At 43.4% G+C, this 24,914-nt stretch overlaps 1 protein-coding gene across 1 annotated transcript in view; it reads right to left on the bottom strand.

Annotated features, from left to right (window-relative positions):
* PAK5 (p21 (RAC1) activated kinase 5) overlaps nucleotides 1-24,914 on the bottom strand; it is a 264,366-nt gene that overhangs the window by 96,256 nt on the left and 143,196 nt on the right. Inside the window, exon 2 of the mRNA XM_014595094.3 lies at nucleotides 4,541-4,755. Within this exon, the coding sequence (XP_014450580.2) occupies nucleotides 4,541-4,744 (204 nt within the window). The 5' untranslated portion in view covers nucleotides 4,745-4,755. The remainder of the gene's footprint in view (nucleotides 1-4,540; nucleotides 4,756-24,914) is intronic.

Raw genomic sequence — 24,914 nt, 5'->3', positions numbered from 1 at the left:
CTGACTTAGGTACAGGAAAAGCTCCAGAGCTGCTCCTGCCCTGTTCCAGATGGAATGCATGGGGAACTGGGCTCAGCCAGGGACAATGGCAGCAGCAGTGGCGATGCTCTCCATCTCTTTAACTAGTCTTCTTGGGTATTCCTCACCAGTATGGGAGCATGTGGAGAGAGAAGGAACATCTGGAGCAGGCCATGAGCATCCAGGACAGCACCAGTGTCAGGTGGGTCTCCCAGCACCCAGAGGAATAAATAGAGAAGGTGAGGTAGGGAATTGGAGGGAAGGGGAGGCTCCATTGAACACAACAGAAAGGGAGGGGGTACTGGCAGTGGGTCATGGAGAATTCTTACCTGATTCAGGGACTTAAAGTCCCCAGCTGCTGCTCCCATGGTGTGGTCCACCCACCTCAGTGGGGGACAGAGAGATTGTTAGTAAGGGAATGCAGCCACCCCGACAACAACAGTCACTGCTCCCGGCTCTCCTTCCTCTTCTTTTACAATCCTGGATTCACTTATGACAGTAGTTTACTGGTCTCTGGATCATACAGACTAACCCAAAATTTGAACAACTATTCTACGCATAAGCACGGGAATTTTACGTGGAATAAATGAATTTTAACATCCCTACTCAAACTATTTTGTTAGCATGATAAGCTACAGTTTCCACAGTAGTAAAGGGTAGAACCTGCAGATCTCTGCCAAGTGTGGATAACAATGCATTGAATATCTACTCAGAAGGGAGCTCCTCAGGATGCTTGAGATTTTATCTCCTGTTCCCATCTGTCATTGATGCCCATGTTGAAGTGGGTGGCAGGCTGCAGCACAGCGTGATGACTCAATATAACCATCACTTTAGTTCTCATGGCAGAATCTGCATTAATTTTTAGTTCCAGGGGACTAACAATTAGCAAATCATGTTGGCAGTACATTCTTAGCACAGTCAACACAGAAGTAATTTAAAAGAGAATAAATGTGGAAACCTACAAGGGCAGTGTTACATGGTAGTCTGTCACATGCAACCATACTTGAGACCAACATTTAAAAGGGTTTCAGCCCAACATAACTTTGTGACTCAGAACATGTTAAATTGTGGGTGCGTGTCTACCTCATTTGCATTAAAATTTATAATTGTGTTAACTAAAACATAATAACACTTGTGGTGTAAACTAAAAGCAAGATTTTCAAAAGTGCTCCAATTATTTAAGTTTGTACTCTCATTTTCACAAGTAAAATAGGCACTTAGGAGCCTTATCCTCATTGCAAAACTAGGTTCCTACATGACCAGGTACGAATACGTACATCTGGAGTTGTTTCAAAAAGGGTATGCTCCAAAAGCCAAAATGAGAGCTGCTGACTGGGAGTCCACAGCAGTCATGATGTTCCCCCCTGCTAGGGGGGGACCAGCAGGGTTTGGGAGAGACCTTGTTCCCCCAAGCGCCTCCCGGAGTAACAAGGAATAATGGCCATAAATTGCTAGAGAGTAGGTTTAGACTAGACATCTGAAGGCACTATTTCACAGTCAGGGCAGCTAGGATCTGGAACCAACTTCCAAGGGAAGTGGTGCTGGCTCCTACCCTGGAGGTCTTTAAGAGGAGGCTTGACATTTACCTGGCTGGGGTCATTTGAGCCCAGTTTTCTCTCCTGCCCAGGGCAGGGGGTCAGACTAGAAGATCTACAAGGTCCCTTCCGACCCTACATCTATGAATGGGAGTTTAATCTTTTCTGAGTTGAATCCTGTATCATTTTCAGGGTCAACACAAACAAATGTAAAGAAGTATGAAGAGACACTTTCTTAATGCCAATTGAAAATGATTTTGGCTATCCTACTGCACCCGGTTTTGCCTTTAAACAACACAAAGCTCTTCAGTTCATCTTAAGGGCATGGTCTACAAACCTGTAAGCATATGGGCACACAGCTTCACTAGGTTTACTCACCTACACGTAGCTAGTCACATGTGTATTTATAGGATGGAGTCCATAATTTATACTGTGTATATTAGCTGACAGAACTAATACATTTTGAGACATTTTAAAGCTACAGATTTATCACTTCCCAAATTCCACAAGACGGATGGCATTTCAGCAAGCAAACAATCTGATTTTTCATTTTTTAAAACATCTTTGTTCACTCATACCACAATGCCCTGTGGACATTTGGTGCTCAGAAGGCCTGCAGAATATGGATACCCTTATTTTCATTCATATCTAGCAAGCAAGGGCTTGCCTGGTTTTTCTATTACTCCAGTGTCTTTTTCACACAATGATATACTTTCCTCAGAGTGGAAGTCATATTTTTCTCTTTTTCTCTTTTTTCTGTAACATTCCACGGTAAGTGTGGCTGAGCAGGTAGCAAGCATTACTCGGGAGTTGGTGGCAAATGCGAATTTGGCAAGGAACATTTAATAAACAAAAACAAAGGGCTTATGCTCTCAGAATTTTTTTTCTTCACTGATGGAAACAAATTCAGAATTCTAAACCGCACAACTATTTTTAGGCCCGTAATGTATGTGCATGAGGAAGTGTAAGAGAAAGACTGTGTGAATCCATAAAAATACATCACATACATGGAAGCACTACATATGTGATATAGTGTACAGTCAACTGAACACACATTTTTTTAGCTCACCTTTGAAGGTCTTTCTTGCATGTTGCCTTCTAATCCATCTTTCTTGAATTTATTCTAAAATGTCAAACTTTTAAAGGACTTTCATATAGCCAATCTAATTTTTTTCTTTAAAAAAATGTTTTCTTTCCACCCAAATTGGTGCTTTTCCTCCCAAATAACCCATACCAAAGGTTCCAAAACTTTTTCCAAACATTATCTACCTCTTTTACAAATAGGTATTTTTATTATGTAGCCTTTTACAGCTGTAATAATTCTCCTCTAGCATTTGCAGGTTAGAGGAGTCTCCTGAGGCCAGTCCACGGGCTGACCCAGAGCATGGAACCATGTCATCTGGCCCACAGAGCTGTAAATTTGGTGACAGCAGTATTAATTGCCATGTCTTCAAAAAAGGTGACAATTAATGTTGCTACCACTCACCTCTGCTGCCACACTTCTGGCTTTGCAGGCCAGATCCTGAGCAGACAGCCATATCATCTCACCCATGATCATCTCATCCATGAGTCAGAAATGTGACAGTGGGATGAGTAGTGGCTGCCACGGCTCTGGGAGCTGGGGCAATTAATGTTGCTACTACTCATCCAGCTACCAAATTTCTAGAGCCCTGCAAATCAGATGATACAACTCCATGGGTCAGATCCAGCTCATGGGATATATGTTTGACACTCCTACTGTGGGACAATTGCAGACATGGGGAAAGCATATCAAGGAGAATCTTAGCTGCAATTAAGGCTCTACTTCCTGTTAATTGGGAACATATAGGGTAACTGCGAACTCAGGGGAATTAGGGACCCTGAACAGCTCACAGCAGTTTTATGCAGGAAAAACTATTTGGGGTCATTTTAGCTGCTTTAAAAATGTAGTAGCTATAATTTTCCTCCTTTGGTCATAGTACAGAGTAGTTGGACTTGTTCTGCTCCTCAGTGGGCGTGTCTACACATGCAATTAACATGCAGCAATAAACTCTGGTATATACCACACTGGAGTTTATTGCTCCCAGGCACGCCATTTGATTATGGTGTGGGACCGCAGCATGTTGAGCTGGGTCAGAGTAGCTTTGGCTAGCAGGGAGTCCAGGGAGGAGGAAGGGGGGGTGGGTGTCAGTCTACAAGCCTGGGGTTGTTCCAACCTGGCTCATCGTGCTGCAGAGGGGCTGACTGGGGCATGAGGGTGCTTCAGTGTGGAGCTAGCTGGCAGCCAGATCCTGCACTAATGCACCCTTGTGCCCCAGCCAGGTGAGTCAGTGTCTACACATGCGCTGCTGCACATGGAAAAACACTGCAGCAGGGTAGTACTTGTATTTACATGTGTAGACGCCAATACGTTTACTGTTGAGCTAATTTGGCAGCTCTACAGTAAAAATTTTGTGCAGACATGCCTAGTAGTTTGTATACCTCGTGCTAATTTATGCAGTCATAGGGACAGCACCTTCCTTCTTGTCTGTACAGGACTTAGACTACTGTGACCTGGATCCCAGCTGGAGGCCATCTCATTATTAGAAATGCTCACAACTAAAAAAAAAATACAGAGCACAAAACACATATATCCTGGTTATGCTGGAATAAATACCAGTGCTTTCACTGACTCTCAAGGTTAGATTTAGTCCCATGCACATAGTCAGAAAGGAAGAAAATTGACTGACTAATAGTACAGCAAAATCTGGCTCCATTTCTGCAATCAGTACTAGGCAGGTAGAGGGCTGTGCCTGGGCTGAGCCATGGTTGTACCAGTGGGAGTCCATGGAGGCACAGCTGTAAATCCATCTGCTATCAATTGCAGCTCTGGGGCCTGTAAATATGCTTTTTATGTAAGAACAAGCATAATTCTCATTGCTTCTGGAAAAGAGGAAGTAGTATTACCCCCATAGAACTAAACTAAGCCCTACTCAAAGGCAAGAGGAAACACAGAACCTGTGCATTACCTTCATAGGAGCCAGCTGGATAGGAGTGATACATGAAGGGTCCACCATAGGCTTCGGCCTGTTTGCTGTGTCTGCAAGCAAACTGTGCCACTGCTGAGGTAGACCAGTGAACTTCTGTTCTCTGTGATCAAATCCAGTGTGAACCCGGTGCTCAAAGTTAGAGGGTCCAGAAATTTCAAGCCTTTTCTTTTTCTTCCCAAACATGGTGGAAAAACCTGGAGAAGTGGGGGGGGGGGGGGGGGGGGGGGGAGAGAAGAAAAATAAATATATCTTGATACCGGGGCTGGACACAGGCATAGGTGAACCAGGCCCCCATCCAGGGCCCATACAGAAAGAGGGCCCAAAAATGGTAATTTTTATCATTATTATCATTACCTCTGGAAAAGCGGGGCCTGATACTAAAGTTCACCCGGGGCCGCCAGGTGTCCAGGTATGGTACTACTTGACACAAGCTCTTTTCTTTAATTGTTAGGTTCTGACTGCAGTATATAAAGTAATGTTTACTGATTTGGAGTTTTCAATCCAGCTTTACTTGCTTCAACAGGCGCACCTACACATTCATTAGTGTGTCGTAGTTACTGTGCATTGATTTAGTACTTGGTTAACCAAGCACTAAACTTAATGAGCTGTAACATGCACTACTGCACAGTAATGCTGGTGCACGGCTATTTACTGACACTTACTGCGCAGTAGTTTAGTACTACTGTGCGGTAGTGTATTAGCATGGTTTTTGCCCAGCACGCTACTGTGTACTATTAGGCTGCCGTGCAGTTAGCATCTTGTGTAGATGTGCCCACTGAGTAACTTACTCCTCCCATCATCTCACTGGGGTTTTTTTACCCACACTTGGTGGGTGCAGTTTGCTATTCCCGCACTGCTGGCTAACATGGGGGGGACAAGAACTATGGGTCTTTCTTCCCCACTCTTGGAAGATGTGCACACCTAGAGGAGCAGTCTTGGTGCTTTTCCCAGCACAGTGACTCATATCATGCCTGGCCCTCACACATATTGTGCAAGAGAAGAGATGGCCGGACCTCTATACCCTCCCCAGTGCACCTGCATGGAGACAAGTAATGGTGCTAGGGTTGCCTCCCCTCAAAAGTCACTCATGCAAATCTGATTTGATCTAATCAGATGTTGCCTCTGACAATTCCAGTGGATACTGGAGCATCTGCTTAGAGAAAAGCTCCATTGGGCCATCAAGGCTACTTCCTAAATAGTAACAGGACTCAAGTCAGTAATCTCAGACTTGCCCCACTGACCTCAATGGCCATATGTCTACACAAGCGGCAGACTGCGCAGTTATTACTGTGCAGTCATTTAGTACTTGCATAAGCAAGTACAGCGTTACTGTGCAGTAGGGTCCCTGCACAGTTTTTTTCTGATGCTACTGCACAGTAGCAATGAGCTACTGTGCAGTAGCATTGTATCCCAATTAGTGCCCCCCAACACTACTGCATTGTCTCATGTAGACGTGGCCAATTTAGTCCTGCATATCCCTGGTAATGTGACTTTACAGTCACCCTTGGCAACCTTTTCCATAGTTTGCTCCTATAGTGACTCGTGATACTAAACAATATTGTTTTGTTTCTACAGCTTAATCAACAAGAGGCTGGCTAATCCTTGGCATTAAGTTGCCCCTGGCTTTTAGCTGGTGGTGCAAAAGAGTGTGAGTTTGGTGTTGCCACTGAGGTTGTGAAGAGAAAGCAGGGGAAAGAATGGGCGGAGCTGGGTGGAAGGTAGGAGGAAAGTGCATGGGAGGAAAGACGGGTAAGCTGCAACTGAAGGGAATTGAGTTATGTATGCCTTATGCCAGAGCAAGGGAGGTGCACGGAAGGAAGTATGCACTGTCTGAATCATAATACCCATTTGGGCTAGGCCTGGGGAAGGGCAGCTCCCACTCTGGGGCAAGGACTCTGCCCTCATTCTGAGTAGAGCAGGGGCGGGCAATTATTTTGGGCAGAGGGCCGCTTACTGAATTTTGTCAAGCCATCGAGGGCCGCATGACAGGCAGCCTAGGGCAGATAAACATTAATTTTTAAAAAATTTTAGGGGCCCTGTGGGCCGGATAGAATGGCCTGGTGGGCCACATCTGGCCCCCGGCTGCATTTTGCCCACCTCTGGAGTAGAGTAATTGGTTCCCAGAGAGTGGCTCACACATTCCAAATAGTCATTTTCTAAGGATTCAACACACTGCTATGGGGCATTATGCCAGCTGAAAGCAATAGTCCCTATCTCCCTCTGGAAAATCCCTCTCTCCTCTGCCGGCCTATGAACCTGAAATTAAATCTAGCTTTTATCTCTGCTGTCAGGAACTGACCTCACTACTGGATCAAGTATCAGCAAGCCCTGAAGCAGAAACGACAAACACTGAGGCATCCATGTGACACAGTGGACAGGTTGGACCAGCAGTGCTATAAAATTGGTGAGTAAAATGGGTTTGGTTCATTGCAAACTTGTCTACCCTTTAATAAGGAAGGGGGAAGTCTGGGTCTGGAGGACGCAGAGAGGAGAAGGCAGAATTTATATTAGATGGAAAGAAGGGTGGAGAATTTAAATGTTTATTCACTACAGCCCTTCCATGAAAAGGACTGTGGTAAATATGAAGTTACTCCTCATAATCCTCTGTGGGTTAAGTCCATTGCTCATAAATACAACCTTGTTTCCTTTATAACTTTCCTGATCATAGGTGTAGGCAATTATGTTTTACTTAAGCTTTTTTCTCTCCGTGGAGAACAGGCCCAGCTCTCTTAACCCTTCTTCGTACATCTTATTTTTTCCAAACTTTTAATTGGTTTTATTCCTCTCCTCTGAACTTTCTCTAAGTTATTTTGTCTCGCTTGAAATGAAGTGTCCTTTAGACACTTAGTCTCTCTCTCTCTCTCTCTCACTTTCTCTTTAAGATCTTATTAACTCAGAAATATCTTTTGGCTTCCTCATCTGAAATTTCTCCTCATTACCCTGCTACTCACATCCTTTCCCATTCTTAACATTGACATTTCTTATTTCTTTTCCCTGGTGCTTCTATAACCTACAATTCCCAGATTTTCAACAACTATTTCCTTACTGGTCTACACAGTATCCATTTCAATCCCCATAGTACTGGAATCTCACAAAGCAAGTAGGGCATCTTAGAAATGACCTGGTTAAGAGGCATAAGCTGCATATCTGATGAAGTATGTTGCTGCCTATGAAAGCTCATGCTTTTTTTGAATCAATTAGTCTCTAAGAGGCCTCCCTGCCTTGCCTTCTGCCTGACTTCAGACTACCATGCCTCACTATCTCTGTGCTCACAAGGCAAGAGTGTTAGGTATGATCAGAACATGCCCTTTAGACCAGGCCCCAGAACAGGCCAAATGTGGGACTAGCTCCTCCCAAACAGCTGGGGGAATCTTGAAGAGACTTGGCAATCAGGACTTATAGTAGAGATGACATCTTTTATTAGACCAACAAGATTTTTGCAAAAAAATTCTTTAATTGCAAGGTGCTTTGAAGATTTAAGGCAGATCTATACATGCCTGCTGGAAGAAATATACCTGGTAGCCCTTACAAGTGGAAATTTAGGCACTAGGAAATGTATGTGACTCTAGGGTTAGGCTGTGGTAGTACAGTTCTAAATTTTGGTCTGAGGCACCTATAGGTGCCTAAATCCTACTTGTAAATCAAGCACCAAATAAAACAAGACTTTCAATAAAATGACACATTTGCCAACACTGCAGGGCTGCTACATTTGAGTACAAGAAGAATTCATAATACAAGCTTTTCAACTGTTTGAGGGATGGCTATAATGGCTTGAGGTAGAAAATTTAAATATGCCCGCAGAGAGGAGAAGAGTCTTGTCTGATTTAGGAGTGTGAAAAATCACATATTGAGCATATGCAGATATTGGCATTAAGCACAAATAAACAAAGATTTGCTTCTCCCCCCCGCCAACATGTGGGCACCTAATGCAGATATGTGGGCATACACACAATGAAATATATTGGTCTGGCTGAAGAACTCCTGTAGGTCTTGTAAAGAAAGGTTCCAGAGGCCAAGAACACTGCTGTAATGGGCTCTGAGCTGTAGACAGAGGGAGAAACTTTTGTGGAAGAGCACAGAAAAAATCTCCTTTCTACTAGCCTCTTAAAATGCACATCTGGGCATTCCAATGTTTAGCCAAATAGTTTAACACGATGGAAATGATCAAAACCTCAGCTCTTGAGAATATAAATAATAAATGGAATTTATTGCCCTTTTTTTTATTAACCAGCAAAGCTGTTTCATCCTTGAAAGCAAAGCTCATGCCTATCCCCTTTTAATAAATTTCCCATCTTTTTTAACCCTTCAGAATTTTTGTCTGCATATTTTTCTTACAAGTAACACAATATTGGGGTAAAATGCATGTCACTTAGTATTTTGTATAAAACCACATATGTTTTTTCCTTACTGAGAGCAAAATTTGGATGGATTTTTTATGGAGGCTAAATTTGGGCTCATCAAGCAAGGGGTCAATGCTTTTTTCAGAGTTACAGTGCTGCGGTGTACATTCTGTATACAAAGAGATTTTGCGACAAAAACCTTATCATGATATGGCTGTTGAATTTCATAATAGGATTCTCAGGAGAAAGTAGAGCTTACAAATTACTTGGCTTCATCTGATAATCTGAAATGCTTTGTGCTTTCTTTATGATTGAATTACAAACAAATTGGTACAAGCTTCACTCACTGCAAATAAAACAATGGTGGATCTTTTAGTAAGGATATGGGGAAAGGATATGGGGAGGAGGAGGTTGTATATATTCTTAAAAGTTATTCTCACTTAGATCCAGCTCCTGCTCCATTAAAATCAAATGCAGCTTTGCCACCAATTTAAAGGAACCTAGGATCAACCCCTTAACACTTTCTAGACCAGTTGTTTTTATTCATTTCTGGATATGTGCATATGTTGCTCCCTCCAATGAGCCCCGTGATATAGACAACTGGATATCAAAGGAAGTTTGTCATCACTTTTTCACGTTCAGCTGGTTCTCATCTAGTCATACAAGCCACATGCCTTTGTTATAGTTAATGTTACCAGTAACTACAACAAATGGTTACTTGCTCTAAAGCCAAAAGATTCCCTCCTCTTAAGATGCTACTGAAAATAGATTACAGCTTGCCCTCCATGCCTCATCTGTGGGTAATTTGTGCACATCAAAGCTGCTACTAGCAAGCTTTAGTTCAAGTGGTAGCAGCTCAAGCTTTTAGCACTGAAGGCCACTGTTCAATCCCTAATGCACTGGCTGCCACATTGGCCATCACATACATGCCTCATAAAAGACATTTAAGATGGGTTTTCCTGCCATGCTTACATTATTACAAATAAAACATCTGACATGTACCACATTGGGGAAGTAGAGGCCATACGAAGCAAATGAAGTGAAAAAATGAGTAATAAATTAACTGTTATTGAAATAAGCATTAACCATATTCTCATGCTCATTAACAAGCTAGGGCAATACTGACTAGATGAAAGTATTATAAGATAGATAAAAAACTGATTGCATCACCATGCTCAACAAGCAATCATCAATGGCTTATCGCCTAGTTAGGAGAAGGTATCAAGTGGGGTACCCCAAGAGTCTCTTCTGGGTCTGACATTGTTTAATACCTCTCGGATCAAGCACATGCTTAGCCATAGACTCAAGGTATCCTTCAATAAACTGGAGGCATCCCTTGGAAAACACCAGCTCTTAGTTTTCACTCTTTTTTGACTACAGAAAAATAATAGATGATTCTTCTGTCACAAAAGACTCAGAAAGGCCAAAGCAAGTCAGAACGTTTTAACACTTTTGGATTCCTATTTGAAATCTCTGGGTTTATCTTGTGAAACATGTTTGCACACCTAACAGCGCTAACGTTGCGTGGCACCCTGTAAAGTATCTCAAAGCACGTAGGGTACCACAGCACCCTGTTTTTCTATGTTTTCCCCCTACAGATAGCAAATGCTTGCTTCCCTAATTAACCTGGCAATTGGTGATGATTTGTGCCTAATCCTCACAACAAACCACTATTGATTGCACAAATCTTTCCATTTTATAGAAAGTTAACTATAGTCCTTTTCAGCCCCACATAAGATGCTAATCCCACTGTCATATTGGAAAAGTGAGAAAACAGCTCAACAAAACAGCCTTTCCCATCAATGGAAGCAACAGTACTGTGTTTAAGGAAAGAGATGCCAAGAAATCCATTCAAATCTGGAATCGGTGGTAACATCATCTTCTGGTAGAACTACCTGTTAATTCTTCTCAGTCCTATCCAACAAATAAGCATGGCATTGCAATTGACAAATGTGATATGTATATACATATGGGTCCCATCTTGATCTCTCTATGTTCCTTTCCAGTAGAGAAGTACAAAACGAGACCTGAAGCATTTATAGTTTGTCATTACTTATTGTTGAAAGCAATTAAATTTGGTGCCTCTTCCCTGCTCTTAGCTCACATTTAATAGTGCCTAACTTACCCGTAGAGGTTGACCAAATCACAGGGAGCACTTACCATGCAGTGTAATGTTCTAATTCCACTGTCATTTCCCACCCTTCGGTGCTGAACACGAGAGAGGTCACACCCCTCGGTGCTGATTCATGGAGAAGCCGCAGTGGGGGAGGAAGGATAAGGGGGCAGCCGACATCTTGATTGCTGGCTGTCCTTTGTGCAGCTCCACCCTTCAGGAGGAGAGGCCCTGACAAGGGAAGGAGGGACACGGGGGAAGCTGCCAACTTGTCTGCTGCCCTTTGTGCTGCCCTGCCAGCCGGCACCTTCCCCTCCCAGCAGCAAGGACCACTGGCTCTCGCTGTGGGGGGCAGCATTTTATTTTTATTAAGTTTTTTTTCTTGATTTCACGGACAATCCCCGATTTCACAGTTTCCATGAAATCCACAAAATCAGAAATTAAGTAGGTCCCTACTTATGGGCTGTCCCACTGATTTCAGTGGGACTTCACCTGGAATAAGTTGCTATTCAAGATGAGTAGGCACAACAGGTTCTGTCCAAATGACAGCTACTGCTGTAGTGATTTATGAGCTAGTTCCAGGGAGGACAATGTGATGGATCTTTCTGTGGATACAGTGGAATATTACTAATATTGTGGTACTTTATTTTTCTTTCTTTACACTAAAATGCCTCTTCAAGCAGTCATTTTATGTCTATAAATGAGGACTTTTCAGGAAATAATCCTTAAATTGCAGTAAAAGATGGGTATAAAAATGTAATGATAAAAGGTTGAAAGGCAGATAGGCTGTGTGTGGAAGTGCCATGATAACTCTTGTGCTGGACAACTTTATAATAGCTCAATATGCCTACAGCACTGAGTCCTACTGAGTCCTTGCTGATCGATGAAATAAGACATGACATTGCGAAACACCAGAGGTCCCTTTTACAAGACATATACACCCAGGCTGGCATTAATCTATGTATCACAATCCACAGATGCTACACATGCCTAGCACATTCAAATACATCATCCAATTCATGTACTCAGAAACCACGTGGGTGATCAGTTACTACTGTTTTCCAGGATGAACTCACACAGAAAAATAAGGAACACCTCTCACCAGTGAGAGATCACTTTTCATGAAACAACAGCTTCATCTCTGACCTCAAAGTCCTTGTCCTCTTTAAGGAAAATCTACATAAAGAAACCTATATAATATCTTCAAAAGATGGGCCTGGGAAGAAAAAATCATAACTTTCCTGGACACCAAAACACTATGGACTTAACAGAGAAATTGTATTTATGTTTCGTTAACTGACCCCTCTCATGTCTGCTAACTTATCTTTGCTCTACTCCCTAGGACAATACAAGAGGATTGCTCTGACTTACCTATCTTGACTATTAATGTAATAGTCCCATTTCAAAACAGGGATGATGCCTGCTGTCCCACTAGCATTTCTATATTAAAGATCTTTATAAATGTGTCTTTTAAACAGTATTTTCATGGAAAAAAATATTTGACGCCGTTAGACTCCCAGCTGACCTAATTTCAGAAGCCCTATAGGAACAACTCCTCCGTCATCATGGAGGAGGGGGCAGCAAATGCCACTTGAAGCAGCTGTAGCTTATTCTTACGGTATCTGCTCTAAGGTACAGCATAGGGTTGGAGAAAGCCACTTTAATGCTACCTGAAAACCCCACTTCCTGGAATATTTCTGAGGAAGTCCAAGGGGAAAAAAAATGTCCCTATTGCCCTGAAAAGAAAGAGTTCGGCAGGCCTGGTAAGGCCCATTACTCCCCTGAGGGAGCTGGAACTAGCTTCTATATCCCCCCAGGGTTGGCCATAATATTCCCCTGGGGGCTCCATGACCATGCCTCGTTCTGTTCCTAGGGTGCCTTTCCGTCTCTCCTGCCACACCTTGATGGTTAGTATGATAATAGGGAGGCTGCCCACAGGCCTTCGTGTGGCTCGGTTCTACTGAATCCCCATCGGCCTCTACCTGTGCCCAGGCCCCTCACTGGTCCCGGTCTTCCCTGGCAAGTGCTTTTGTGTTGGGGTATGCTAATTTAGCCATCCCCCTCCACAGTGCTACCCACAAGGCAGTGGCAGTTGAGGCTTTCTAGTGCCCCATCCTTACCTTTCCCGGGAGTGGCCCATGTGTGGCATTTCATGGAGGCTGCCCCACCACAGGCAGCCTCACCACACCAACCAACTCCAATAGGATGCAGTTTTAGGTCTTAGCCAGGACTGGTTTTCAAACCTTCCTGGTCTTATTCATTCCTCTCTCAGCTCTCCCTTAGATATCCTACACCACTCCTGGGCTGCTAACCACTGGGCTCCCTGACCCTGGCTCTGTCCTTCCTCTAAGTCCTCTATCTCTGGCCCCTGGCTCACTCTCGGACCCCTACCAGTCATCATCATCCTGGGCTGCAAGCTCCCTGACCCCTCCCTCTCGGCTGTGACCCCACCGAGACCTTTGTGCCTCTCCTAGGCCCTTACCCTGCCTCCAAGCCAATTGGGATTCCAGGCTCTCCAAACTCTGACCATCTCTTGCAGCGGGCTCCCTTACCCTTTTGTCCCTCCTGGGCCCTGGACCCAGCATAGGCCAGTCGAGGTTCCCAGGGTCTGTCCTTCAACTGCCAGTCCTCTCTCTGAGGGTCTGCCCAATCAGGCCCCTTCACAGCTCTCTCTCTCTCTCTTTCTATGGGCTCAGAGCCCTCCATAGGTATTCCTTACTGTAGCCCTTTCCTTCTCTGGGCTCATCTGAGTCCCTCTGGACCCCTTATACAGCTCCTCTCTAGCCCTGTCCTTAGCTCTCCACTCAACAGGCCACAGGTACTCAGCCCTCTTTTCATGGCTCTGGACCCCATACTGGGTCTCCAGGAACCTCCTCCATGCCCTTACTTCTTATGCAAACCTCCAGGTGTCATTCTCCTTGCTGGCATTCAGGAGCTGCAGTCTTCCTGCTGGGTGATGTTCCTCTACTAGCTCCCAAGATGCCACTGCCAGCCCTGCTCTCAGGGTTTGGGCTTATACCCTGTCTAAACCCAGCCCTCCTCCAACCAGGAGACTCCTGTGATCAGGCCTAGCCACACTTGCCAGGCTCCCAGGTCAGCTGACTCAGCATTTAGCACTGACCCCCACCTGCCAGTGGCTCAACAGGCTGCCTGACCACTTCAAGTGGCAGGCATAGGTAACATGTAGGGAGCATGGGAGGCATGTGCCCCCCCTGACAGGGCTGCTACCACCACCTGCAGGAGTTTCCCAGCTCTGGCCCCGCCATCAATACCACCAGTGGCGCCTGCGGGAGCTTGCCAGCTCCATCCCTGCTGTCGATGCCTGTGGGAGGTCACCAGCTCTGGCCCCACCACCAACACTACCGGCAGCACCTGTGGGTACCCTGCCAGTCTCAGGAGGCACCAGTTGCCCATGGTAGTAGGCACATCCAGTGCCCCACCATAATGGCCCATTGGACTAGAAAGGGCACATGGTCAAAGTGTGCTGCTTTGTGAGCTATTTCTGGCTGGCAGATTGCCCCTTGCTGACTATTGCTGGTTGACATTAGTTAGAGCAGCCCCTAGGAATGGCTGGGGTAGTTGGGCTGAGATTCAGGAAGCTGTAATGGGTTCCCCATCTGCCGTGATGAGCATGGGGTTGTTGCAGAATCTGGCCCTTAAGAATTCATAACTGTAATGTGGCAGCTACACATGCCTTACTACTGCATTCAGAAAAGAGTTAATTTTATCTTAAGCTGCTTCATAAACATGTGGGCCATTTTAATGTTACAGTGGTTGCACTTAAAAGGTTTCTATTAGACTGAGAGATACAACCAGTTTTACTGAGCACTCTCATTTTAATTATAGGAAATCTCTCTGTCAAACAGCTACAGGGCAGAAGTAACATTAAGTGTGACCATTTCTTATTTAATTCTATTTATTGTAAGTCCCAATAAACTGCACTGCATGCTGATTGGCATAGGTTCTGTTACCTTATCTCTGCCAGACCACTGACAAAAGGTTCTTATTATTTTTATGACACTTATGTGTAGATGTAATTTTTGGGTGAACCCACCAGGCACTTACAGCCATTGCCTCCAGAGTTTGTGTTATGGTTGGCACAGCTGCCTACTTTCCATGCTCCACTGCAGGTGAGGGAATTGCATCTATGCAAACCACTGGCATGGGGGAATTTACTACAATACCTACTAGTGCCTGGAATCCTTGGGCCAAATTCATCCCTGGTGAAAGCAGGCGGAACCTCTTTAGGCTTCAGTAGCGTTACACATGCCTGCATCAGAGCTACACTTGGTCTTATAACTTATAATGGTTCTCCTTTCTCTGGACAGCCGCCATTTGAATTTAAAATGTGTCGTGTAGCTGCTGAGTTGGACCAATTTGTTCAGTTCTGGGCAAATCTTTCTCTTGCACGTAATTAACACTCAAATATAGACCACTGAATCTAAGGATACCTGGGCATGAGTTCAGATACAAGACAAAGTCTCCAGTTACAAATACTTTATTACAAAATCATAAGCTCATTTTTATTGAGCACAAACCCTTTCAAAGCAGAAACATATAAATATTTTAGTCCTCAGCAATTTTATTTAGGCCACTGCAAATAACCTGTATTGAAACACACACACAAACACCTGCCAGTGCAAGCCATAGAATGTGAACGTGTACAGTGAACCCATGCCATCAGTTAATACAGTATCACTCTATTGTTTTGCAGACATTGAAGTGAAGGTATATTTCTTCCTTCTACCAGGTCTACTTCCAGCAATTGTGTGGAAGGTATTATTATTTTGACTCGATTCTATTCCATTATGATATTTATATCTCATCATATTTGGGTGTCTTCCAGGAGTGCTTTAAGCAACCTAACATCTGTTATATGTGGTTCAATCTCTCTCATCCTCTCCCTTGTGGCGTGTTTTGTTTTGCTAGGTTTTGGTTTCATTTTAAATGTACGTTACATTTTAAATGTTATGTTACTGGATGCTATATGTTAGAGAAGGTAAAGCTGAAGTAGTATCCTTTGACTTTGGAATGAAAACATGCAGAAGTCTAGGATGGTCCCGTGGGCATTCATTCCAGTCTTGGACCAGCCCCCATGAAACCTCTGTCTGTTGCAATGGGATAGAAAGAGTAGTCTCTTCTGACCCTGGTACAGTCCATATGCTGTAGTGCTCAAGGCACTGCTACACCTTCACAAAAATGTAATTTCCAAAAATGTGTGCATAAAACTTTGCATAGGTCATATGTCCAATATTTTTTAGTTGGCATAGCTTAGGAAGATGGCAAGCTACTGTATTAATTGAGGTGGACACACTCCCATGCTCTTGACAGGCTGTCTCTCCCCCTTCTGCAAGTCAGAAGATAAGCAGAAATGGTTCATGATCTGAAAAGCCGAAGCCCTGTTGTGTGTAAATAGCCTGGGAGCACATATTTTGGCATTTAACAATATGTAAAATCTGAGATAACGGGCCCAGAGTGGAAAACAGAAGATGTTTCCAGTCCTGAGATTATTGGCACTTTCTGTTCTTTGATTATCACAAATAAGAGAAGTAACAAACTAAAGGTCAGCAGTCCACCAAATGAGAAAACAACCCATTTTAGTTCTCATGAGTGAATCAAATGCCTATGGGGCAAATTTTACTCTCATTTACTTTGATGTAAATGTGGAATCTTCTCAAATGTTAACTATTCTTCCTCTTTGATCCTGAAAACAGCACAAAGAAGGATGATCTGCTCTTAGCTCTTGTATGACTGAGAATACTGAATGTGCTTAAACAAAAAGTTAACAACTAATTATTAACTCAGCTGAAGCCAAAGGCATTACCATGGGTTAATAATGGAGTAACACAAAGCAGAATTTTCTCTTAAATCAGACACGTACATTCATCCTACCATATATACACTGAGCTATACAGTTGTTTCAGTAATTTTACTTACAAATTATATATTTTCAAGACTTGTATAATACCAATTACAGAAACCATAATTTCCCTCCTGCTGTAATAATTTAGTAACTTGATATTGTGTCCAAGTAAATTAAAAGAATCCTCCACATTATGATTAATAAAACCTTGCTGCCATGAGGGTTTTGTCAGTATTTCTCATGTAAACCTGTTTTCTTCACAAGCATGGAGCTGAGTTATAAAGATTCACTCAGTGGTATTATTTTCCATATTCTGTTTCAGCCCAGAAACATATTTTCATTTTAACAATTAAAAATTAGCTCACTTTCAATGATTACGAGTACATCATATTAAGTTCACCAGTTTTTAATTTTTCCAATGATTCCCTGCATCTCATTACCATGTAATCAGCATTAGTCCCTTTCAGAATAGAAATGGGCAGGCTATTAGTGTTTGAAAATTGGCTTTGTGAAAATTTAATATCCAGCTCTGTTAACATCAGAATGGCTATGCACTAAAAAGGACTGTTCAAGAATGCTTAAATGTGCATTTAAACATTATGTGGGTTAAATGTACGTTACCCAGTCATCTCAGGCCCCAAAGCCAAGGTTTTATGAAAATCTTAAATCAAGCAACAGTGTTTTCAGGTATATTTTTGATAATACTCCAAACAAACAGTTGCTTTTAAATAAATGTTATACACAAAACAAGCCTCAAACAAAGCTTCACTTCACACCTCGGTGAATCCACACGTGAAATTAAGGTGAAGCAATAAACTCTGGAGCTGTAGGAGCTGGAGTAAGCTCCTCCCAGGTGCAAAACCTACACATGCACCTGGGAGAGCAGCAATTTGAAGGAGGGTGGAGCAGGCCCAGGCTGGCAGTGGGGAACCGGGGGGGCAGCCCCAGGCTCCAAGTGGCATTGGGAGGTGAAGGGACTGGCTGGCACATGTGGAGCCGTGTGCTTAAGCACAGGCAGGAATCTGGTCCTCACCTGGTCACTGTTTACACCTGCGTTTCAGTACAGTTAATCACTCCACCGTAAGACAGTATTGTCTCCAACGAAACTACCTTACAGCAGAGTTAATTAGTTTACTGTGCCCTAATACTGGCACACAAGTAGATGCTGATGCTTTACTATGGAGCTAATTAATCTACTCCGCAGTAAAGCACATGTGTAGATGCACCCAGAGTGAAACAAACTTTACTCCTTTCCATTGTTTGAACACTGGGGCTCCAATCAACCCCTCCCTTCCACAGGAGGTGGCTTGCACTAAGGTGTCCCCTATGCTGCTCTCAGGGGAAAGGTTTTCTCCCTTACAGAGCATGTCACAAAACATGCCTACAAACCTGATGGATCTCTGGGAAGCCCTAGAACCATCTGCTCAGAGGCCCCATGTCTCCACATCAGCTGAGGTCTTGGCTACAAAACTGGTAGTGCATAGCCACTGGCACCATACTGTCAGAGCTTTACCAGCTGGTGACTTTCCTTGCTTTCCCTCCACCACCTGAAAGGGGGTGGGTATTGTAGACAGAAATATATTAAAGTCTTTGGCAGTGTTAAGTTTTCCCATGGAATGTGTCTGGGTGCAAGAGGCCTTGCCCGCTCCACCGCCTTCTCCCTTTGCAGTTCCTCAGGCCTCTGGACAGCCCGTGGTAGGAGTTTGCTGAGCACAGTTTCTGATTACAGGAAGAGATACACAGGATGAAGGTGGGTACAATCAGACTCTAGGAGAACAAAGACACTGTAACAATCATGTTGTACTTTAAAATATTTCACTTTTAAGAATCCAGGGCATTTTTAAGAGTGCAGATAAAGAAATATGTGTGTTAACAACAGGTGATGAATACACTAGTAGTTTCTCTCTAATAAGCTTTTCATTTACTAATAATGGCTTTCGGTAAAATGGTGACCTCAATCATTCTCTTGTACAGCGGACACAATGCAATAACGTGCCATTAGCCTGGCCCATTTCCATTCGTTCACATTCTCTGATTAATTGTGTCCTGTTCCAATACTTGATCAGAGACTAAAGATTATGAATTGAGAAGCACAAATTAAATTAACATGTCAAGCAAGATGGTCTAGCTAGTGTTTTAGAAAAATGTATTCCAGGCATGTCTTCAATCTGGAGGAGAAAACTAATGTCCACTTATTGACTTATGGTGGCATAAACTGCCAGAAAGCACTTCACAAGCAAGAGGTAAAAATGGCATTATTTAGGATCTGATTCTCCTCTCACTGATACTGCATTTATATCAGTCAAAATCCTTTTAATGATGTAAATGCAAGGACCCTGAGCTCACAGAATCTGACACAAAGCCACAACCAGTAAATGCCAGTTTTAAAGTTAAGGGCAAATTTTCAAAGTGCTTGGTCTTGACTTAGCATCAGCTTTAACTCACTGCTCTCAGTGAAGTAAAACCGTAAAACTCATATTGACTTCAACAGGAGCAAGTGCTGAGTGCCTATGAATATCCCATATTAAACTGATTCAATTGTGCCTTTAAGGCTGGGTGCAGATATTACACTTATACTGGTGTAAGTGATCAGAAACCAGTCTAAACTCGTAACAGAACAGAAGTTCGGCACACAGACTGGTATAAAAATGGCAGAAGCCATTCTAAGATTTGCTCCCTTCTTCCCCACCACCAAAGGGCAAATGTGTGCTCTGTTTGCTACTGATCTAAACTATATTGCTTACAGATAACTGCGTAACTTTGGTTGATTCTGCCTCAGGCTTTTTGAATGTCTGTACCTAGCCTAAAGGGACAGCTCTTTGATGGGGGAAGTCAGTGGCATTTTACTTGAGCAGGATGTGTCCTTGGGCTTCATGATGTGCAGGGGCAGTGCAAGTATTGCTACTGCAATTGCCCAGCGTACGCTCTTTGTAAGCCAGTCTAGAATGAGTGTATTTGAAATAGAGTGTATTTGAAATAAAAATGTCCTGCCTGTTCTCTGTCCCACCTCTGGAACCCTGTGAACCACAGAGCTCTTGTGCTTCTCCTGCACATAGAGACTATTATTTCACTTCACCATTATACAAGCCATGCAAACAGTGGAAGCTTCTTGGGCTTCACACTGTTGTATAGTACAGGCACAATCTGACCCTGAACTTTTTCAGGTTGATTCCTTCTCTTCTCTTCCTAGCCCCAAGGCCTGATTACTTGGTTTGCAAATTGACTGGTGTGAATGCATCCCTAAAATTATTGAAATATTCGCCAAGTATCCAACATACAAATACCTTTAACATTATTGGAGAGTTAACCCAGTTCCTGTCTTGAGGCCAAACATCTAGGAAGTAAAAAGCAAAACCAGAGCTGCATGCTGCTATTCTCTCTGTCAGTACATTCATTCAGATATGAAAAAAGAAACTGGACTGCCTCTTCCAGCTGTCCACAGAGATGTATGCTCACTATTCAAATAATAAAATAAAAGAGCTATGTTAACACAGTGTAGTATATGGCATTATTTGATGCTGCTAAAAGTGTAACACAGATAGAGCTGGTTTACTAGTGCTATGATAAAAGCTAGAAGGAACACTGGCAAATGAAATTTACTTCTGTCCACGCAAAAGATCCCATCTTGCTCAAGGGACTTTTGCATGTTTATATATATACCGTATTTTTTCATATACAACACACACCCTTTTCTCCAAAATCAGCCCCCCAAAATTGGGGTACATGTTTTAAGCAGGGAAGACAGGAAGATGTTTTCTTCACTGGGAAAGAAGCAAGTCTGCAGGCATTGGGGTTACCATACAGCTGCCAAGATGGCTGAGTCCTGTGTTAGCTCCTTCTCAGCCATAGCTATTGGCTGAGCACTACAGCTTATGCCTCAAGCAAGAAGTGAGCTGCTGGTAGTATCTTGATGAATCTTGTGATACTGAAACAACACTTTATTTACCAAGAGCTTACATAAAGAATTATTTCCAGGAAAGAACTAGCAGTCTTGCAATTGCACTTTTAGGGGTCTGGGGCCTAATGTTGTGTGACACAGAGTAATTCCTCCTGGAAGCAGTGTGTTTAGGAAGTGTGGCATCCCAGAAGATAGTTTGGGGGAGGCAGATGGCACCAGGAACTCCTGGACATTCTGTTTCCGCAAGGACCTACTCTACATCACATAGTTGGCCTTCATTCTGGAAAAACCTTTTATTTTACTTTCTGCCTTCCAAAAACAAGATGTGTGTTTATTTGGGGGAGTGTTGTGAGAAAGTACAGTAAATAAAAAAGTATACATATGCACACACACATTTGTATATACATATGTACACATAGATTTGTATAAGTATTTGTGTATGAGCATGAATGGATACACATAGGTATGTATATATACGTGTATGGGGAACTGTACAGATGTACTATGAAAAATGTTTAGAGTTGGCTTTTGGTTTTTTTGTGAATAGTGGTGTTAATGAATGGCACTTTTCATCTCTTAGTGTTTGCCTTTGCTAACTTTCAAACATAATTTCAAGCATATTAATGGTATGTCCCCCCTCACTGTAAAACAGAAATTGATTGTCTTATCAAAAACCTCTTTCCTCATTGTGCACAAGCACCTTCTTTAAATGAAAATGAAAAATGAAATGAAATTTACATTTCATTCATTTTAAATGAAAAAGAAAGAGAAAGAGAGAGAGAGAGAGCATTGAAGCATTTGGGGAGGGGGAATAGAAGCAAACATATGGAAATTTAGGGACTTCCTTGCTTGATGGTGCCTTGAGGTCAATAAAAAGACCCTAAGGACTTCAGTGAGTTTTAGATCAGCATTCCCACTTTAAAAGGCAGACACTACCAGACTGCAGAGAATTATATGGTATAGGTTCTCATGGGGACTTTACTCAAAAATGCAAATACTCAAATATGTGGCAGATTCCAGCATGTCCAGTGCCCTTTAAAAATCTGCTGGTATTTGTTTTTGTTAATCATCATATATAAACACAGACACCTGCTCAGGATGTGCAACTGTATGGCTCCTGCATATAGATTGACAGCCTTCCGGCAGCCAGAGCAATTATGGTTTTCTGTAGTGCCTTCATCTCTGCGAACATGATTACAGAGAGCGGAGAAGGTGAAAAGAGCTGTAAACATATGAGCAGCTGAAAGAGGGGACTACCAGAGAGAAAGGAAGGAAAGCAAGCTAAAAGAAACAAGAGCCTGAGACAAATGCAGAAACAAACAGGCTGATCTTTAGGGACCCCAATGAGCAGATGGTAAGAAGCCAGATGAGGTTTGCAAGAGGAATTAGCCTTGCCTGGAACTAAAAAAAATATGACTTATTTTGTCAGAGCTGTAAGCAGAGTCAAAAAAGTCAAAGCCAGAGGCCTGGCTAAGCCTAGGTGGCCCATCCAGTTTGAGTATGGTTTAGGCACACTGGTTTCTGTAGCCGGTGACATACAGTGGAGTGCCAGGTGACAGGCAGCCCCTGCACTGAAGCATCCTTGTGCCCCAACCAGTAGGGCTGTGCAAAACAGCACCATTCCCTTTCAACTCGTGTTTCGATAGAACAGCGTTTTGTTTTGAATTTCGTTTTGATTCAAAACTGCTGTTTCATTTCGTTTCGTCAAAACAATTTCACTGTTTCAACATTTCATCCATAGTCTATAATGGAGAAGCTTGAAACAAGACTATAACTTTGTCATTTCTGGCCTGATTTGGATGAAACTTGCAGGAATAGTATGCTCTTCTGAGGGCATGAAGCCCGCCAAGTGTCAAGGAGATAGGTGCAGGGGTTTCAGGGAAACTGCACATCAAAGTCTTGAAAGCAAAAAACTCATGTCACGTGTATGTGTTAAGCCACAGTGGGGTCAAAACTGCAGGGGATGGTAGCCCCTGCTGAGGCCACGGAGCCTGCCAAGTTTCAAGGAGATCGGTGCAGGGGTTTGGGGAAACTGCACCTCAAGCTGCGGACAAGCAAAACTCGTGACATGGGTGATTCTGTGTATTAAGGCACAACAGGGTGAAAGCTGCAGGCTTGCTAGCCCCTGCTGAGGCCACAAAGCCTGCCAGCTGCCAAGCAGATAGGTGCAGGGGGAGTCTGGGTTCTGGGGCCCTGTACCTCTAGCTGCTGACAGGCAAAACTCGTGACATGGGTGGGTGACACTGTGTGTGTGTTAAGGTGCCTCACTCAACTGACCCCAAGGCAGAAAGCAGGGCAGTTCAAACAATGCTGCCTTTTATGCAGTTTTTCCGTCCCTCCCCCAGAGCACTGGGATTGGAAGCGACCTCAGGAAAGGATGACAGTCACTGGCTAGCTACACAGTCAATAATGACAGCAGTCCTTCCTGCCCCCCTTTCCCCTCCCTCTCCTTACTTTAGTTTCTGTTTCCCTGCAAGCAAGCCCAGCTTGAGCTTCGAAACTCGAAATGTTTTAAAAATTTTGAAACGTATCAACTTGCCTCGTTTCATTTTGAGGCTGTTTCAAAGCTCTCCGTTTCATTTCGATTTCGCTGTTTTGAGCTCGAAACAAGTCGAAACAGTGTCAAATTGAAACTGCTGGCGAAATTTCACACAGCGCTACCAACCAGTCCCGTCAGTGTCAACATGTGTATTGTTGTACACTAAATAACACTGCCATAGGCTAATACCTGTGTTTGAAAGTACTAACTTATGACTGAATTAATTAGTTTACTGCAGCCTAATAAGGACTCGTGTATAGGTTAAAACTTTACTTTGGAGCCAATTAGGCAACTGCAGTTAACAACTTGCGTAGATGTACCCACTGTGTAGGTGACCTTAGGTGCTAGGAAAATCATTCTTGATCTTGATCTCTTTTTCACCTTTAAAACTCAGATGTTATCCTTCATTTATTATCTCTACGTTTCCTAGGCTATACACTGGAGCTCAGTCATAAAATCTTCTGTGCTAGAATGGCAGTGCAATGTCCCCTGGCTGTATACTTAGAAGAGATGACAACAGTGCCCCTTCTGCTCTCTGCTTCTTTGAGACAATTCCATTTCCAAAGGAATTTAGTCAGGGCCAGTTCTGTCCAACCCTTTGGGTCCAGATATTCCTAAATGCAGCAGAACCATTGTGCAGGGCAATGGGTGAATGTTATATAGGAGGAATCTGCCCTGTAGTGGTCACCTCCACAGGATTATGGGCAGCTGGGATGAGTGGGTGGGCCAGGAATGTGAGCAATTGTTGCCAGTGTATTCGCAATTAGATGCAGAAGAGTGAACTGCAGCTGCTGCTCCTCTCTCCTTGGCTAAAGTAGTAGCTGTGCAGGGATGTACCATATCCTAGCAGGGGAGGCTTCTGTCTCTGTAGTGTCTTCAGACATCCCCTGTGCAAGGCTCACACACTCAGATTTGGCATAGGGGTCATAACCCTTGGCAATCCCTGGGTTTTGTTGCACATTAATTTTTAACCAGTCCTTCACCTCAGGGGCTCGTGGACATATCTAAATCACACAGTCATAGCCTCAAGCTATGATGCTATTTCCAATACAAAACTTCTCAAGTGGAAAACAAGGCTAGGACTGGCATAGTCAAAAGTGGGATGAAAAATAAGAGCAAACTTCTGTGTTTGACTGTGCCTGTAGGGCACAGCCATGCATCGGGTGTGGGGGGAGAGGCTTGGCATTTCCCACAGAAACCGGGCCTTCCAGAAATGCTGGAACCGCAACCCTTGCACTTTCTGGGAAGAAAAAGCAGCATCTGCCTACTCTGTGGAATGGACTGCTGGTGGTGCTAATGCTGGCAGTGGCATCACTCTCACACCAGTCTTACAGGGGTGGCGGCTTCATTCTGTGCCAGCATAACTGAGCAAGGAAAGGCGGTCCATTCCATCCTTCTACCCAATCTAATACATCTGCATAAGACCCTAGCATGACCTTTCTTTAAGCCAGTAAAACACCTACTTAACAAATATTAAGTCCTTGATGCTCACTTTTCACCTAGAGGCATATATTACTGCTTTCTACACAGTTTGTATACATAGCAGTTTTAGCTTTCATTAGTTAAACGCGGTTTCTTTCAGCAATTATTTGAGCACATT

Source organism: Alligator mississippiensis, chromosome 1 (assembly GCF_030867095.1).
Source record: "Alligator mississippiensis isolate rAllMis1 chromosome 1, rAllMis1, whole genome shotgun sequence".
NCBI classification, from domain to species: Eukaryota; Metazoa; Chordata; order Crocodylia; family Alligatoridae; genus Alligator; species Alligator mississippiensis.
This window is presented reverse-complemented; position numbering and strand designations above follow the sequence as displayed.